This window comes from Mercenaria mercenaria, chromosome 6 (genome assembly GCF_021730395.1).
Source record: "Mercenaria mercenaria strain notata chromosome 6, MADL_Memer_1, whole genome shotgun sequence".
Classification (NCBI taxonomy): Eukaryota; Metazoa; Mollusca; class Bivalvia; order Venerida; family Veneridae; genus Mercenaria; species Mercenaria mercenaria.
The window spans coordinates 71,456,625-71,475,899 of NC_069366.1; the positions used below are offsets into that span (position 1 = coordinate 71,456,625).

Genomic DNA, 19,275 nt, shown 5'->3' on the forward strand with positions numbered 1-19,275 from the left:
AATACTATAGAAATCAAACTTTTCGTATTTATCTTCTAATTTATCACTACAATTACTCTGTTGTTTAACTATTGTACGTATTGCAATGTCCAAAGTCAGCAACGGATGATCTGGTACATTAGTTGATGTCAAAAAACAATGGAACAAATACCATATCGGCTTACCAAATCAGTAACTCTGTGTACAGTGAAAATTCAAAAATTTACCTAAGTCTGAATAACAAACAAGACAATAATCAACAACTGAAATCCTTTTGTTGATGTTGAAGTGAAATCGTTCTGGGTAGAATTTCTACCATTCAAAATACACATATTTACACTTTAAAATTCAATAAAAAGTTCCACATAATGGTTGGTTTTAAAATCTGACACTTGCCGATCAGGTAAACTATCAACTCCTGGAATAAAATCCTCAAGACTACCACATCTGCTGTTAAAACCACCAAAAATGTACATTAAACCTTCATCTTGGTACTTATAAATATCCGCCATTAAACACTCATAAAAATTATTAACGTCAAAATATCTGGAAGAGTTCTTTGGGGGCAAATAACATACACAAGGCATTAAAGTAAGATTCTCAAACTTATGAGACAACTTTATCCAAAATGTTGTTCTCCCCGACGTTATATTTATGACCTCATCATGTTATCACGTCACAGCTAAAGGTAAAAAATGTACATCTGTCTCCGCCATTGTGTCAATATAACTTTTTATCATTTATCATGTGCCAGTGTTTACACCAATAGAAATGACTATACATACAATTAACCTCAGATATATAGGATATAACGAAAAGTCTGTTTCTCCCATTTTCGTCGTCTGTTTTCATACAGAAATCTACGGAAAGAGCAAACTTGGTTATAGGGAAAAGTCGTCTATAAGGAACATTTTCTTTTTTTGGTCCGAAAGAAGCAATTTATGAAGAAAAGAAAAAACGTTATAAAACAGTTTGAGATGCGTTATTTTGATCATTTAAAGCGAATCGTTTTTTTTCCACGTAACTCAAAATTAAAGATTTTTATATACGTGTATAAACAATCAAATATTTTAGATAAGCTATAAACAGGTAATTTCATACAAACTATACGAGTTATCATGACTGGAAAAAATGTGAGTCAGTGTACTATAGAATATCACTCATACAACTATATATGACTCGATCATACTAAAAACGCAGACACTATTTACAAAAGTTTATCAACAATTGTGCACCATATTGTTACATCTGTAAGCTGAGATTGCATCCGTGCTGATCTTGGAAAAGTCTGGAATATGTACTAACAAAATAGGTGCATGTGAACGAACTGAAGTGATTGAGAACGACTGAATTTGAATTTCCTTATTTATTGTAACTTGTGCATAAAGCACAAATTAAGTATCGACTGTAAAATGTAAAGGCTAAAAAGAGACAGAATGACATACATCGTGCTGTGGAATGTTCTTTTTTTTTCAAATACATTTTCCACGTAAAAAGTACATGCATACATAAAAGTCGATAGTGGCTCCGTTGAACGGCTTTACTATGGAGGATCGACATTGCCACTAGTTTGAACTGACGATATATTTAGCAGTATATATTAAAGTATCTGTGAGAGTTGTTCTAATCGTCTGGCATGTACTGTGAAGGTGCAATCTCCATCAACATCTGAATATACATTGTCAACTTGTCTGAAATATGAAAACACAATTAAAAAATGAGTATTGTTCATTTTGCAAAGTTTTACTTGTACAAGAATAACAAATAGGAGCAGTATATAGTAGTGTGACTCTGATGGCACTGTTCGTGTGATTACATATTCCCTTCATCTTCGGACATCAAAATAGCTCAACAACATACGAGTCTACTACCTTACGTGTCGATTCCATATCTACATGCATGATGTGTAATATCTGTTTAAATTTTGCTTCTTATAACAAAAATAGATTTCTAAATTACTTACCGACAGACACGAGCTTGAAATGGACCAGAGGAAAATAGAAAAGTAGTCCCCCGACAACAAATATTGCAGCATAAAGAAACTGTATCTGTGGGTCCTCTACAATAGGGGCTATCACAAGGTATATAGCACACAGCAGAAATAAAATCGGGATAACTATTGGTAGCTGTAATATAAGTACAAAAACTGTCACATATTGTAATATTATGACATTTGTAATATACAAATATTGTATTATATCTATATATTTACTGTAATATTTTAATATAAATGTTTTATGGTTTATTTGTGAACATGTTTAATTCATATACAAAACATTGTAATGTAAACCTTACATAAATATTTTACGTATTTACAAAAATATTCTGATATCTTTACGTAAAGAAGTATGCGTAGTTTAACACAGTATTGTATAGTACAAATAATGTAAAATATTGACATAAAATTGCAATATACAAAAAGTAGTATTTATCTTGTGTACAAAACGTTATTGTTTCCCGGACTGGTCTTTGGTCGACTACATATAAAGATAATGGAAAACGAAAATAACCCGGTCTCTGACAATTTTAATCGTGCTTTATTGTACAGAGGATAGCTACATATACAGAGGATAGCTACATATTTAGTCACAATATTTACCTTAATAACCCTTTTCTCGTTGCGTTTTGTGTATCTCATGACTAACAGTGATGCTACGGTGCTGCCGTAAAATAACCACGCCGTAAAACTGAAGAAATCGACCAGTGTTCCAATGTTGCTTATACCAATCATAATAAGGGCGATACAACACTGGAAAGTATAAACAATTCCTTCTTTGTGAGATATTTCAAATTTGGTGGTGGAAAACTTGCATTTTGAGTATTCTTAAATGCATAAAGTTCATAGATGCATTGGGGATACAGTAAGTTGATTTTCTTCCGTTATGAAATGGTTTCTGTCCAATGGCGAATTAAGCTGGCATCAAAGTTTAATTTAATTAATATCGAGAGCAATTTAAATCTTGTACGATATCATTCGAGCATTTTTTTTCATTTTTAGTTTCACTTAGCTTCACTTTAGACTCTTCACAACAATAACCAAACTTCCGACCATGCATTTTTATTTGAAGACAAGTTTCGCTACATATTGCTTGTTGTATGAACATAATGCATCTGAAATGACTCTGCTAATATCTGGATTAAAGGGAAGCCACAGCAAATCAACTGAAAACAAACAGTCACTGGCAATGGATATTACACTCACCGTAAATATAATAGATGGCATTGGTGTCAATAAACGAACATGTACAAACGACAATAGTTCTGGAAGATGTCCTTCTCGACCAGCAACGTATACAACTCTGAAATCACAATGAATAAAACGCAAAAAGTTTAATCTTTGTCTCAGTCGACCGGAAATATCACTTTCTTTGCGCATGCGTATTGTCTGTAAGGTGAGGCTATGTTTTTTTTCCTTAAAGTACTTTGGACAAAAAGGAAAGGATGTAACAGCATAAACCTATATTTTGATAATAGTTACTTAATAAAAATCACTCAAACAAACTACATTATTTCTTAAACAATTATTAAAAGTGTTATTCGTAACCTATTCTATTGACCAAAGTGTGACTCATTTACAGAGCAAATCGAAATCTACTTATGATGACGTCGTATTTTAGTTATTGTACCAGTAGTGTGTACTTTTACTTAAATGGTCGATCAAAACATCAAAATTTCAATATAATTTGTTATTAATTTACAGACAACACAATCAGTGCCGACATATGTTGATATACGATTTACCTCCCTCCACTGAAAACCGTTCCATTGGCCGATCCATATGTAGAAAATAGAACAGCAATAGGCAGTATAACAGCCGCACTCTGCAGGACTTGGTCACCCCATGTCTATAATGAAATGACTGGTATATACACGCTGTTTCTAGATTTTTTAATATTATGTCTTCAAAGTAACTTGACTGATAATTATTTCTAGTGTACACATAAATATGTCCACTGAAAATATGTAATTCCCGGTTTGCATCATTTCCAAAAAGAAATAGCAGACGTCTGGTTCATATTTTGACAATAAACTTTAGGTCTATGTGGTTCAACAAGACATAGAGGATATTTGTTTGTTTTGAGTGAATATGGAATATATTTCACTGAGAAGTGAGAAAATTTCAAATATTTTCACGAGCGCGTAGCGCGAGTGAAAATGTGAAAATTTTCTCACTTCGAGGTGAGATATATTCCATATTCACGGAAAACAAACAAATTTTCTTTTTATTTTATGCTTAATTACGTTGAGATGTGCATTTTGCAACAAATTTTAAACAGACATGACGTCAGACGTGTTGTGACGTTAGAAAGACGCACACAACATAAAGTTCCATTTTATTTTATTTTTTGCTGCATAACATTATGAAATTCTCATTAAGTAAAATAATTTGAATCGAGAAATATACTATAAAGAACAAAGTGCGACTACAATTTTCATCCTGTTTTAAACAAATAATTTAAAATTCATACACAATGTATGAGGGGGCGGAGCTATATCTCTCACAGTGTGAAAATATAGATTTCATATTTTCACACTCACAGTGATGAGATATAAAAATATTTAACTGATAGAATACAGTATTTCATTAGTTAGCATAGAATAAATTACGATTAGCTGGGATGTTTACTTCCAATCCAGTTGAACATGTTCTGTATCAAACAAATCTATGACAATCTATGACCTAACTGAAATACTCTGAAAAACAAGCTGACGTCCAAAATGGTCGCCATTGTTTCTAGCAAAGTACGACAACTCTAGTACACACTTTTATGAGAATAATTATTCAGAAGCAGGCGATATTTACCACGGCTACGGCATTTGAGTCAAGAAGTTCAGCAGCCGACATTGCAGTCAAGTAAGAGATGTTTGTAAAGATATACACCACTGTTACCAAGGCAACGCCGATGATATTCGCTCGTGGTAGGTTTCTACGAAGCAAGATTACAATACGAGTCAGTAGTAAGATATCGTACACGTTTATATCATTCTATTTGTAATATAACATGACAATGACGCACAACGTGAATTTAGTACACATCAATATACATGGCAAATCATGTTACACTGAAAAACACAACGTTGCAAATTCAACATTTCGCAAATAAACAAATCAGGACAAATCAGAGGAATTTAAAGAGTTTTACAGTAAAGGAAACCTTCCATTAATGTTATGATAGGTCTATGTGATATTAACCGAGAATCTTTTTATGGCCCTTTCGAAAAAGCGGGGATATATTGTTAACTGTGACCTTACTGCACCTGTCAGTCGCGTCTTTCGGTCGGTCCGTAGACAATAACTTCAGAACCACTTGTCCTAGAACATTCAAACTTTGTAGCATGATTGGACTTACAGAGTAAATGACTTAAAGTTATTTGGGACAGTAGGTCAAAGGTCAAGGTCACAGGGGCCGGAAATTTGAAAATGGTTTCCGCCTATTAAGTTGAGTACCATTTTAACCAGAATCTTACTTGATAGCATGATTGGGATTATAAGGTAGATGGCCCGTATTGTTTTTGGGATCAATAGGTCAATGTCATAGGGGCCCAAATCTTGAAAACGGTGTTTCCGCTCAATAAATTGAGAACCATTTGACCAAGTACCTTCGAACTTGGTAGCTTGATTTCAGCTTAGAAAGTAGATGGTCCTTATTGTTATGGAATCTGTAGGTCAAAGGTTAAGGTCACAGGGGCCTGAACATTGACAACCGTTTCTGCCTAATAACTTTAGAACCATTTGACACAGAACGTTCAAACTTGGTAGCATGATCAGGCTTTGGTTTGGGGTTCAGTATTTCAAAGGTCAAAGTCGCAGGGGGCTCAAACCTTGAAAACGGTTTCCGCTCAATATCTTGAGAACCATTTTACCAAGAACCTTCAAACCTGGTAGCATGATAAAGCTTACAAAGTAGATGCCCCTGTAGTGTATGTGGTCAGTAGGTCAAAAACCAAGGGCACAGGGGCCTGAGCCTTGAAAAAAGGTTTTCGCTCAATAACTTGAGAATCACTCAACCCAGAATTTTAAAACTGATAGCTTGATTGGGATCAAAAGTAGATGACTGCTATTGTTTTTTTGGGTCTGTAAGTCAAAGTTCAAGGTCACATGGGCTTGAACCTTCTAAACGGTTTCCACTCAGTAACTTGAGGGCACTCAACCCAGAACCTTCAAACTTGGTGGCAAGATTAAGCTGATAAAGGTAATGACCTTCATTGTTTTTGGAATCAAAAGGTCAAAGATCAAGGTCACAGAGACATGAATATTGAAAACGGTTGTCCCTCAATAACTTGAAAACCACTCGACCCAGAGCATTCAAACTTGATAGCATAATTTGGATTATAAAGTAGATGATCCATATTGTTTTTGTGGTCAATAGTCAAAGATCAAGGTCACAGGCACCTGAACATCGAAAACTACATTACTGTATTTCTGCATGTTAACTTGCGAATCACTTGACCAAGAACCTTCAAACCTGATAGCATTATTGGACTTAATGAAGTAGAAGATCCTTATTGTTTTTGGATCAGTAAGTCAAAGGTCATGGTCACAGGGGCCTGAACCTTGAAAACGGTTTCCATTCAATAATTTGAAAACCTTTTAACCCAGTATCTTCAAACTTGACAGCATGATTGGTCTTATGAAGTTGATGACCCATTTTGTTTTTGGGGTTAGCGGGTCAAAGGTCAAGGCCAAGGTGATCTCGAGACTGAAAATGGTATAGTGGTTAAGGTGTCGACCGCTCAACCCAAGGGTCGTGGGTTCAAGCCCCACTGGGGTCACGACCATGACCTCTCATATGACACCATTACTAGTTTTTCCAGGAAGTAGACTCGAGAATGGTTCAAATAAGTTTTAAGCTTTCATCACAATCGAGCTAAGATGAATTAGTATTAACTAAATGGGACAAGCCATCATGAGATGTGAGGGAGCGGAATACTTGTTTTACATATAGCTTTTGTTAAACATCTCTTTTAATTTAAGCTGTATATAATTTCAGTGTACACTGACATACTTCTCTGGTTTGTCAAGTTCTTCTGTAACATAGTTGAGATTATTCCTGAAAAGAAAGTGTTAAAATGACTACAAAATATCGTTTAGACTTATATATATTTGTAAATTATTTCCAGCAGATAAGATTATTTCAATGTCATGTGTTTGAGATTTAAGTGATCATTTAATATTTATTTTCTTACTAATTACATTAAATTGTCACCATATTCCTTAAACATCAACATGTAAAGTCAAGCTGATAACAAGAGCTGGTGTTTCACGTTTGATTACCGCTGTCTGGGTTTCTAACTTATGGAGGGATACCGTTGTTTTAAGTCAAGTTTTGCCAAAAAGTCCTTGACCTCATGGCTAGAAAGCTAACTATCTACAGCTTAAACACTGTGTCACACCAAAAGGCCAAATAAATTTCATATGATTTATTATTCATACCGACACAATTTTTTTGAAAATGCACAAATAAACAAACCAGCCGTCGTAGGCCCACAGTGCTTGGTAGAAAGCTAACGCTATGATAGAAGGGGACTTTGTTGTGCCATCGAAACTGTTGTCAAACTGAGTTGTATGACCTGTAAAGTTAGAATATCAAAATTGTATTTTTGTTTGTTTCACTTCTTATGCATCAGTTTCTTAAAACCTGCGCAAGGAATTGTGTAAAGCAACTTTGTTATTTGGTATGCACGCGATATGTCCTGAAGCACGAATTCAAAGAAAACGCTAGGGTACTTAAACCTGTCTGAGAAAAATTAAATGTCAGACGTCTGTAAATATAGAGTATACTAGACCTTCCTTCGAAAGATTCAGAACAAGGAAGCTGATCAAACTGGTCCAGAGAAGTTGTATCTGACAATACGCTTAATTGTACCTTCTAGTATATGGTTTCCAAACGAGGAATTAAATCACTGAAAATCTGAAAACTTGCTATAAAATAACGTAACATTAGAAAACTCTGTAGGATATGGCGCATATAGCTGAGTAATGTACAGAAATGATAAATGACCTTGTGCAAGACAAAAAGGTAGCCTGACGCAAATTTAAAAATGAGATATGATATTGTAAAATTTGAATTTGTGCAGTTTCTAAAACTGAGATCTAACCTTGTTCAATCATGGATAGCATAACTGACCTTTCACAGTTCTGTACATAAAATCTGATCCGGTACAATCTAACAATTATACCTGGATATGCACGAAACTAAAATGAGATCTGATCATGTGCAACATTTGCATTTGTGCACTTGTCAAATTGAGAAATGACATTGTGCCTGACTGAAAATGAGATATCGTGTGCAAATCTGCACAAAACGTTTGACCTTGTCCTAATCTAGAACGTCAACTGATATGTTGCAAATTAACTGATCTTTCTGACCTCTTGTAAGTCTAACTATAAGATATGCCTTTGTGCTAGTAAAAATGAGATCTAAATTTGTGTAAGTCAAAAGTTGAGAACTTACCATGCGCACGCCTTAAACTGTTAAAATGACTTACCTTGCGCAAGTCTAACTATGCCGCCGACAATGATGATCCCGAGTGCGATAAGTTTAGCGGCGGTAAACAAGATCTGAACCTTGGCTGCCACCTTAACGCTCAAGCTGTTCACGATCATCAATGTAACTGAAATATTTGAAGAGATGAATTCAGCATAAAACGTGTAGATTTTTCTCTGTAAAAATCAGAAACTAGATTTTTGCTCTTTTCTCGCCAGCAGGTCTGTAATAGGGAAAATGGCAAACACTGCAAAACTTTGCTATGCATTTATCTAAGTATCAATATAATCTTTCCATTATTCGGAGTAATGCCCACCTCCCCCTCAACCCCCTGGTGGCGACTATAAATAAAATTATATATTTTCATGACATTTTGAAAATAGTAATGATAATAACGATAATGATAATAATAATAATAACAACTTTATTTAACCAGGTAAACATAGTTGCCTATAACCAGTCTATCACACGGTCCTCTAACGTAATGATTATAAAAATTCTATCCTCAGTATGCAATATAAGAAATGAAATAAAATAACGTGTTTCATTACATGTCTTTCAGTGAATTACCAAAATGTTAGAGTGAAATATATCTGGTATCAAATACATTTTTCATTGGTAAGAAACTATGAAATTGGTAAATTTTGTCAAATCATGAAATAAAAAGAAAATTTGTTTGTTTTACATGTAAGATCAAAATATCTTTCACCCAAGAACACCATATCTTACATTTTCACTTGCGGCGATGCCACTCGTGAAAATATTGCAGTATCGTTCATCGTGAAAGCTAAATCAATATTACACTAAAACAAACAAATATCTCCTATATGAACAAACTAATCATATAAAAGGTTCAAGTACGCAGTCTAATGTCAGCCGCTAAACCAGAAGGATCGTAAATTTGAACTACATTGCCTACATTCCAGTATGACACTACCTAAGTGTTTTCCCGGGATACCGAGCCAAAATCTCTAAGCGTTGCTAAAATAAGTTAGTTCATACTTTTAACTAGCTGTGTCGTTTGATCTATAGGCAGTAAAACATTTGTCAGCAACACAACATTATCGTCAACGGAACTTACCAATAGCAGCAGCAGCTACAATTTTCATCGGAATCTGGGGCGTTCCGCAGTTAGGGAAGAATGTCGTGACGTATTCAGCGAAGGTCAGGCAGATAATGGCTATTGAAGATGGTCGTATAACTATAACAGAATTCCAGGCGTACAGGAAAGCTGGAATTGGTCCAAACGCTTCCATAAGATAGGCGTATTCTCCCCCTGATTTCCTGATAAGTGTACCAAGTTCAGAATAACACAGGGAACCTGTTTGATTAATTAATGGTACATGTATATAAGTCTTTAAACGTCCACACTGGCTGCTATGACATTTAATCTGATATACTGTGACATTATTTGATTGCGTTGGCAAGAAAAAATTGCGGTTTCGAACAAAGTGGTTGTTTCATAAGGATACAAAATCCTGTATTTTCAAGATGAAAAAGTTTAAATTTAATCGGTTTACTTGGAATTAATTTCGTAGACTGAGTCAACCACGAAAGTCAAGAAAATAAGTCGCGCACGAATAATAATGATTTTAGTACGTTAGGATGATGTCTTAAAATGTGCTGTATGTATCATTAGCAATACATTTAGGACTGATTTAGTCTTTAAACAATATATTTTTGTCTGTTAGCACTTTAGCAATATATTCGGAACGAATTTAGCGATTAAGCAAAGTCTTTTGGACTGTTTTGCATTTTAGCAATATATTAAGGACTGTTTAACCTCTAGCAATATCTTAAGGAATGTCTTAGTCTTAACATTTTATTGAGTTCAAACAGTACGCCAACTGACACTTACCAAGTAACGCCAAAACTCCACTTCCGGCCCAAACAATCAGAGAGAGCCCAACTGAGCCTGTCATACTAAGTACACCTTTAGGTGATATGAAAATACCAGAACCTGAAAAAGTGCAACGTTCAAATTGTTAGAACGTGATGGCAAAGTTATTCGACGCCATTTTGTTCATCATTTTTGCACACGGCACGAAGAGATTCGGCACTTGTACCTACAGGGACTGCCGTAGCATTTTCAACCCTAATTTCGTTTCTTCTCCGTCAGAACATATAAAATACTTTAAAGTGGTATTTCAAAAATAATATGAGCCGTGCCATGAGAAAACCAACATAGTGGGTTTGCGACCAGCATGGATCCAGACCAGCCTGCGCATCCGCGCAGTCTGGTCAGGCTCCATGCTGTTCGCTTTTAAAGCCTATTGGAATTGGAGAAACTGTTAGCGAACAGCATGGATCCTGACCAGACTGCGCGGATGCGCAGGCTGGTCTGGATCCATGCTGGTCGCATACCCACTATGTTGGTTTTCCCATGGCGCGGCTCATATAATTGATTTCATGGACAATGAAAGAAGTTTATTAGATATATTATAAAATTGTTTTTTTTTACCTTTTTTTTGAATTTTTGGAGCTATATTCAGGGTTACATGCAAAATACTCTAGTACATGTACCTGTCTTTACACAATAATTGACAAATTAATATATCAATTAGACATTTCCTTACCAATAATAGTTCCCACAATTAAAGAAATCCCTCCAATCAAACCGACCTCTTTTTTCAGCTTGACCTCTTGGATGACAACAGATCCATATTCAGAGGCGGTTTCCGGTGTGCCATCTGGCTTCCTTTGGCGTGCACCATTCTGCAACGCCTCGTACGGTTTATCGTCTGAATTTTAAAAGTACCAGTATCTTAAATAATGGACTGGCGTACAAAATTGTTATAATGTTAGATAACATCAAGATGCATCGTCATCTAACGTAAGTCACAATAGCTCACCTTGTCACTTTGTGACAGGTGAGCTAAAAATACAAAATACAATGATTTCACAGTTATAGAACTACTGAAATAAATGGGCCTCTGAGACCAATTTCCAGACGTTGAATTGCTTGTCCCTCAGCCTGTCTCACTGAGTATTCCTTACTGGGAATGTAAAAGTGTTAATGTAGTTCTAACTGCCCAACACAAAGGGGCTAGTTTCACGATAAAAAAATCTAGACAAATTAAAAGATTAGATAGATTACATACATTCATATATAATGCAAGAAAATTAAAAGACTAATTATTAAAATTATATTCAATAAACGATTGAATTCTAAATTATATATTACCAATTGCCATGCTCTTTTCCTGGTATTGCCATTTATGGAAAATATATCGTAAAGGTTACATATCTTGACAGTAGCAGTTATAAAATGAGATTCTTATTTCAGTCAAAAGTAAACACGTACTTTCAAAAAAATGTATATACAGCTCGCAGGTCTGATATGGAAGCCTTTGGACGCAGGTTTTAGCTTACTTTTTTATATTTTAAGGTAGTTCTGCACGTTTGATATACCGGAAGTGATGGCGTAACGTCATTTATCCGGAAAACGTAGAGATTCGGCGTACGGAAATGAAAATCATTCTATGAATTAATCGAAGCCTGTGAGTGCATTTATTGCAGTGGCATGGTTGCTATATTCAAGTCAAAATATGATACTAAAACAAAGGATTCGTTAAAATTTTCAAAATAATGTCTTAAAATTAGCGTGAAATGTCCGGTTCGCTTTAATTATGGTCAAATATCTCAAAAATAAGCACACGGACCTATACATTTTATTTCAAAAAATTATAGGCCATATGTTTATTTACAACTGGGAGAAATTTCATCAAAATCTACATTGTAGAAAAATTTCTATTCGCGAAAATGTTATGAAAGTTATGATTTTCCCATAGACTCTCATTATAAAATATTGCGTGAGGTCCATATTGTTCAAATCAGTCTAGCAAAAAATCAAGCACACGACCCTACCTTTTTTATTTGCTGTATTTTCTAGGTATATTCTGAAGTTTTGAAAAATCGGGGTTTAATCAAATTCTACATTGTAGAAAAAAATTCGACCCAAACGTGCAGAACTACCTTAACCAGTTTCAAAATGGCCGATTTCACATTTTATAGGTAGAAGGGTACACTTTCGAATTTTAGCCCCCGTCAATATTTGTTATAAAGAGAACATCGTGATTTTGGATGTCTGTAAATTAAGGTGAGAGATAATGATTATTAATTCTTTAGAAAATTTATACAGCCGATACATGTAAAATTCTGATGTCAGTTGGAAAACTAACTGCTGGTAGCTTTGTATGATCAATGAGACACCATTTCGCGGAAAAATTCAATTCACGGAAGGGTTCTGTGCTTGTTGATTGATACTCCGGAACATTTTCGTTATTTTCCGAAAAAAAAACGAGCTGGATGGGCCCCCATTCCGTTTATATCCTGACGTTCAGTAAGGACTATTAAATTAAGAAATGCAATAAAATTGGACAGTGTTCTGGCAGCGGGATCATTGTAGACTGTTCAAAAGGTGCAAAATTGATGATTTTGGCACGCTATTTTTCATGGATGATGTAAACCTTTCGCTTTGATAACTTTCTTTATTCTTGTATGAGAATCCCGATCTTGCCATTAATTAAAAGCACAAAACATGCACGCAATTTATAAAATAGCCACCCAAATTTTGCTCATAGGGGAAGTGCAATATTGCGACGCGCTACATGTAAGACCGTCCGTGCCCAAAATTTTCGCATCTAAGTGTACCTTGCTACCTTATAACGCAGTAAATTTTACACGCCCTCGAAATTTAAAGACTATTTTCACCAGGGAAATATACGTATTGCCCCGCCCAAACATGCCAACGAAATAATGTGCACGTCGGAGGTATAATGCACAGACATGTCTGAGGCCTGAGAGCAAAACTATTGTATCTTGTTCTTTATTTATATACAGTTACAATAGTTTCGCGCTGAGCCCTCTATGTGAGATAGAGATCAGGTCAAACAATATATTTACCGATAGGTACATTTAAAAATGTTCACGTATGTCTGATGGGATCGTGTTCACTACCTGTGGTATTCAATATATCATGGTTTTGAATGTTTTAAGGTTTTGTGTTAACAACCTGCCATATTGATACGATATAATATCATGGTTTTGATATACCACATGCCATTTGAATCTGTTCAGTATTTGCTGTTCTACTTAATGACACTTGATATATCTTGTAGCAAAAATATTACCGCTATAATTCATACTTGATAAGTTGCTTCATGCGATCTACGAAAACATACTCCTTTTTGGACTGCAAATGCAAGGTTTTGCATGTATATTGTTAAACGTATACGTCTAAATTCTGACAGAGTTGCAGTATTTTGAACTTCAACACTTAAACTTATTGAATTAAATGAAAATCATAAACGTAAATGTATGAAATCCCAACCTCCCTAGTGTTATCCCTAGGTATGTTAGACCTAAATTTCATATCTCAAAACATGAACAGTTACTACATAAAGTTTATGTAAATATAAAATTAACAGGTTTATATGTATGAACAGGAGTTGACCATAATGCAATGAAACCATGGTCACGTTTTGCATTAGGTTTAAAATAGTAAACATGTATAGATAAACACAGTATAGATGTGTCCAGCTAAAAAAACTGGAAGTTTGTTAAAAATCGACTGTTTCTACATGACATTTAATTATGCATGTAGCTCTACACACACAACTAATTTATATATTTAGTAAAGTTATACACTTCTGGTGAGGATTTTCTACATTTGAAGTAAATCAATACATACAGATACATACAGATAAAATATTTTAGTGAACGATGACCATTGGATATCTTTAATAACTGTTTTACATTTCAACTGATATGACCTGCAACAGTGACGTAAACGGCGCGGGCTAAATCGTTACGGTCAGAAGGTATTAAATGCCTCCGCTACTACTTCTATGTAAAAAATAACAAATTATAACATGTTTTAATCAGCATTTTTAGCCTTTCACTTATTGCGAGACTTGAAGGTCTATCTTTAGGCTATCAAAAAATACCAAAAGATATGGGGTTGACCATAATGCAATGAAACCATGGTCACGTGACTGAGACACGTGATTTTGTGTAGGAAGACATCAGGAAATATTTACTTTCACTTTCATTTTACCAAACAGCTTCGACACAACTTGTACCGCATGCATTCTCCTTTACAATCAAGCATCAATAAAGCTCATATCTGGCATAAAAATCGCCTTTACCAGGCGGGAAAATGGCACAATATATTGGTATGGACTACATATACCACGGAGGCATATCCAGCGAACTGCTACCTTCATACCTTTAAAATGTTTAAAAAGTTGTTTGGCAATGCTGCTCCATAGAATATCTCCAAATGAGAAACTTTGGTGGAGATATCAGTGTACGCAAGCGGGGACATGATGAATATATATTCTCTTTTTTTCTTCTTTTTTTTTACACAATGTGCCTAAATGTACCCGTTACTAATGCCACACTTTTTTCAACTTGGAGACGTAACAACATTGAACATGCTAACTGACATTTTATTGCTTTAAATTTTAGTACACCATGTTTATCGAACATGCACTCATGACCATAAGGCTTTTGTTTGACTTAAATTTAATCATCTGTTATACAGAATTAACGGATGTCGCAAAACTACTTTTTTTTACTTTTTCACTTGCCTTTAGTTCATATATTGGCATTTATGGAATCGACTGCAGAACTGGTACAATAAGGGCACTGTCTGAATATTTTACCATTTTTGCAGTAATCAAGATAATGACTATTGTACTTTTAATGGGCGTATGGTTTTGTTTTGCTGTTAATGCCAACTCCTGGTTAAAGATTCATCATCAAATAACCACTCGTCAGGTCATGATGTATACCTTTCTGAAATTAACGTTTTATATGTATTTATGTGTTTTCGAAGCTACTGATGTCGACAAACAATGCAATCGTTCGCAAGGTTCGCCATATGGTACTATAACGAATTTTCACTAAATGAAATTGTCTCTGCTACTAAAATAATTTTGAAATCACGCTAACATCGGCAGTGTTGTTGTTGTAACTATTAATCTGTGTTTCCTTTTATATTTTATAAACGAAAAACAAATGTGAAGGAATAACGCTCGTAATATTTTTTGTCGAAGGGTGTACCGTTGTTAATGAGCCGTGCCATGAGAAAACCAACATAGTGGGTTTGCGACAGCAAGGATCCAGACAGCCTGCGCATTCCGCGCAGTCTGGTCAGGATCCATGCTGTTGCTAACAGTTTCTCAATTCTAGTAGCTTAAAAGCGACAGCATGGAATCCTGACCAGACTGCGCGGATGGAAGCACTGGTCTGGATCCATGCTGGTCGCAACCCACTATGTGGTTTTCTCATGGCACGGCTCTATAATATGAGCTGTTGGTTAAATGTCAATATTTGTCATTCAAAACGGTTAATAAGCAATAAAAAAGTTAAATGCTTTAGAACGAATTGATGCATTTAAATTGTTACATGTAATTTACTATGTAATCCGTTTTAAAGATTAAATACAGTAACAAACTTATGTAACGTATGTTTCAGACATTGTTACAGCAAGGAGAAACATAGTAACATCAATGTATAAAACGTGACTGGAATTTAATATGATACGTTGTTTGTTTCAAAGGATACAGGATGCCTCATAATGCATGTACCCCTATATGCATTTGCTCACAAAGTATGTGTCATAAAGGTCACCCCAGTATTGCATTAAAATTAAAATTATAACATGCTAAATTTGCACAAAAAACTATAACTTGTTAGTCATTGAACTTTTATAACTGGGTTTCTTTCAGATACGATTTATCCTTAATTTGAAATATACGCTTTGCAAAATTTTATTACACAAGTTTCTTTTCTCCACAACCGAAAAGTTCGGTCTTTATTTATTTTTTTGTTGGGTTTAACGTCGCATCGACACAATTATAGGTCACCATGGCGACTTTCCAGCTTTGATGGTGGAGGAAGACCCCAGGTGCCCCTTCGTGCATTATTTCAACACGAGCGGGTACCTGTGAAAAACCACCGAACTTCCGTAAGCCAGCTGGATGGCTTCCTCACATGAAGAATTCAACGCCCCGAGTGAGGCTCGAACCCACATCGATGAGGGGCAAGTGATTTGAAGTCGGCGACCTTAACCACTCGGCCACGGAGGCACCTATAAATTTTCGTATAAAATTCCTACCCGCCAAGGCGGGCCGAAATTATATATCGGTTATGTTACACTTCCATTTATTGTTTTCAGATAGCCTTGAAATTTGTAAAACATACATTACCGTTTACATGCTATTCATGGTCGAATTATTTCTTGGCAAGTTCCAGCCGATATAATTATTTAGCATTGTTGAATGAAGTTAGTTAGTATTGTCGAATGAGGTTTTTATTTAATTTTATTACTTTTCTTTATACGTTTATAAGTGCTCAAGGAGTAAGTAAGAATCTCACTCTTATCAATAATAATTTTTTTATTTTTTATAATGTGTAAGTTTGTGCAATAACTCTGATTCTCTTTCAAGTATAATCATGCATAATGCTCAAATTTTATCAGTATTACATATATTAGAATTAATAATTTAAGCTCTCTATGATAATTACATTCTTCTATGCAGATAATTTATTATAACATGCACTCTGTGTTAAGTACATTCCTCTATGTAGAATGATATATTTATTATAATTCATACATGATTTTCCCATGGTACTGCCACCAATAACAAGGACCACAATGGAAATAATTGAAAATCACTTTTCACTTTTTTTGTGTTATCCTTGTATTGGTGTGCATGTCATGGTCTTAACATTGTATAATAATATGCTATTACTTTTGCTATATTTTGCATTTTGGGTATTAGCCATGCTATGTCACTTGTTACCTAAATAACTTACTTACTTACTTACTAGGTTTGCACATGTAAGCATTGCTAAATGGAGGCACTGTCTTTGTTAATATGTACAATTTGAATGTTCCTTGTTTGGTTAAGTTCGTCGGTCTTATGTGGTTACATTTCCATAAGTTTAATATCTTCTTTTTTAAAGTAATATCATAACAGTCAGCGATGTTCTAAATACATGCGCATATTATTTTTAATAATCAGTACTTAGTGATACTATCATTAAATTTATCATTACTTTATCCTGTAACTGCCTACCTTGTGTATGTTTATCTCTATGATAAAATCATTACTTTTGCATTTGTCTGTCTGTCCGTCAGATTAATAGCTTGGAGTCACAATAACATCTATTCAAGTGCCGCTTGGTATTTTTATCGATGATAAGTTTCCCGGCTTATTGTATTTTCATTAACACTCCTATATAATAATTACAGATGGACCATTTCTGACAAAAATATTAAATGTTTTAAATTGTTATACTAAATGATGTATAAATGGAGTCAGCTCCGGTGTAATATTGCTTTAGAAGTATATAAAAATGTATATAGAATGACAGTACATGCAATTCTTTCTAACTCAATTCACAATTCTAAGTTTGGCAAAAGATAGACCAATGCACTGAAGGTGTATCCGGTTTATGGCGCTTATGCGTTTTCCTGCGGAAGATTTTAAAATGACGCAGAAATTTAGAAATAGACTGCATATTAAAATATTTACCATCTGAATTCATTTTTAATCCACCTTTAAAAAAGATCCGACTTTTGAAAGTAGTAACTTGTTGACACAAATTCTGAAGCTAAATCCGGAAGTGTGAAAGTAAGTCCATCTTCGGTCTGTTTAAAACGTAAACACAAACAAAACCTGCAGATAAGTTTGTTGCGGGTGGAGCTAGTACAGGTAGGACACGCTGAAGTGTCATCGATAGTTATATCTATATGATAGTTTACTTTTAATGATTCGTGGATAAATGGTGCAAGTTTTATTGTTTCTGTTTCTTCCAACATTGGTTAACAGATAAAAAAATCTTGCCGCCCAAAACGATGAAAATAAGTTCTCAAGAGCTTATTATGTCAGCTCCATTCAAAAACTGGCGATGATATGTTCACAAATAGCTCCATTTAAGGCAGATATTAATCTTTGTAACAATATACGTAGAAACGAAATTAATATTCCTTTTGGTTGACTTGACTGGCTTTACTTAAAGTTTAGAAATAATCTATACATCTTATAAACACGACTGTTACACTGTACATGACCATACGTTAATTTGATAACCTAGATTATCTGAATGTTTATCTGTTAAACATAAATGATGCTACCTATGTAAATTGCTGATACTTTAATTAACCTGAAAAGGCTGGACACAATCACGCATGAGGACCTACTGCGGTGCAAAGCCAGACTCTCAGTCCGCAAGACTGTCTGCAACAGGCTATAACAAATACTATCGTAAAACTGTCCGGTATATTAAACATAAAAGAAAAAAAGAAGACTTTTATTGGCTTTCTGATCTTGTTAGAATTCTGTAAGAAAAGAAAGAGAAAATGTTTAATTATAATTTGTTTTAACCGTTGATGATTCCAAGAGTGTAGACTCATTTAATACTCCGAATACGATAGATGTTAAAGGAAACTGGTTATTTCGCGTTTTTTTTTTTTTTTTTTTTTTTTTGGGGGGGGGGGGTGGGTTATTGTTTTTTTTAAATATATTTCACACTGATTCGCTCTAGGAGCGACAAAAACACTCGAAAGCACAGGGGCATGTAAAATGAAATTAAGCCATACATCGTCAGTCGAGTCAGCCACGAATTTTGACCCGTAACATTTCCAAAAAATAGTACAATCGTTTCTCTACACGTGCATTGCGTTTATTCTGGCCCGTCTTGAATTAAAAAATCGAAAACGACCGAAGCCATAGAATCCTGTTGAGGCAGTTTTACATTGCTTTCTGTGCGAGCATAATTTAATTGCGATTGG

At 34.7% G+C, this 19,275-nt stretch overlaps 1 protein-coding gene across 1 annotated transcript; it reads right to left on the reverse strand.

Annotated features, from left to right (window-relative positions):
- Positions 1-9: 9 nt before the first annotated feature.
- On the reverse strand, positions 10-18,519 carry LOC123543590 (b(0,+)-type amino acid transporter 1-like). The gene is made up of 13 exons (XM_045329656.2): positions 18,017-18,519; positions 11,045-11,209; positions 10,327-10,428; positions 9,550-9,789; positions 8,470-8,595; positions 7,452-7,551; positions 6,987-7,031; positions 4,784-4,907; positions 3,721-3,824; positions 3,182-3,278; positions 2,579-2,728; positions 1,943-2,105; positions 10-1,670 (listed from the first exon to the last, which is right to left on the reverse strand). Exons 1-13 carry the CDS (start codon positions 18,027-18,029, stop codon positions 1,603-1,605), a joined length of 1,497 nt encoding a protein of 498 aa, XP_045185591.2. The 5' UTR covers positions 18,030-18,519; the 3' UTR covers positions 10-1,602.
- Positions 18,520-19,275: the final 756 nt, after the last annotated feature.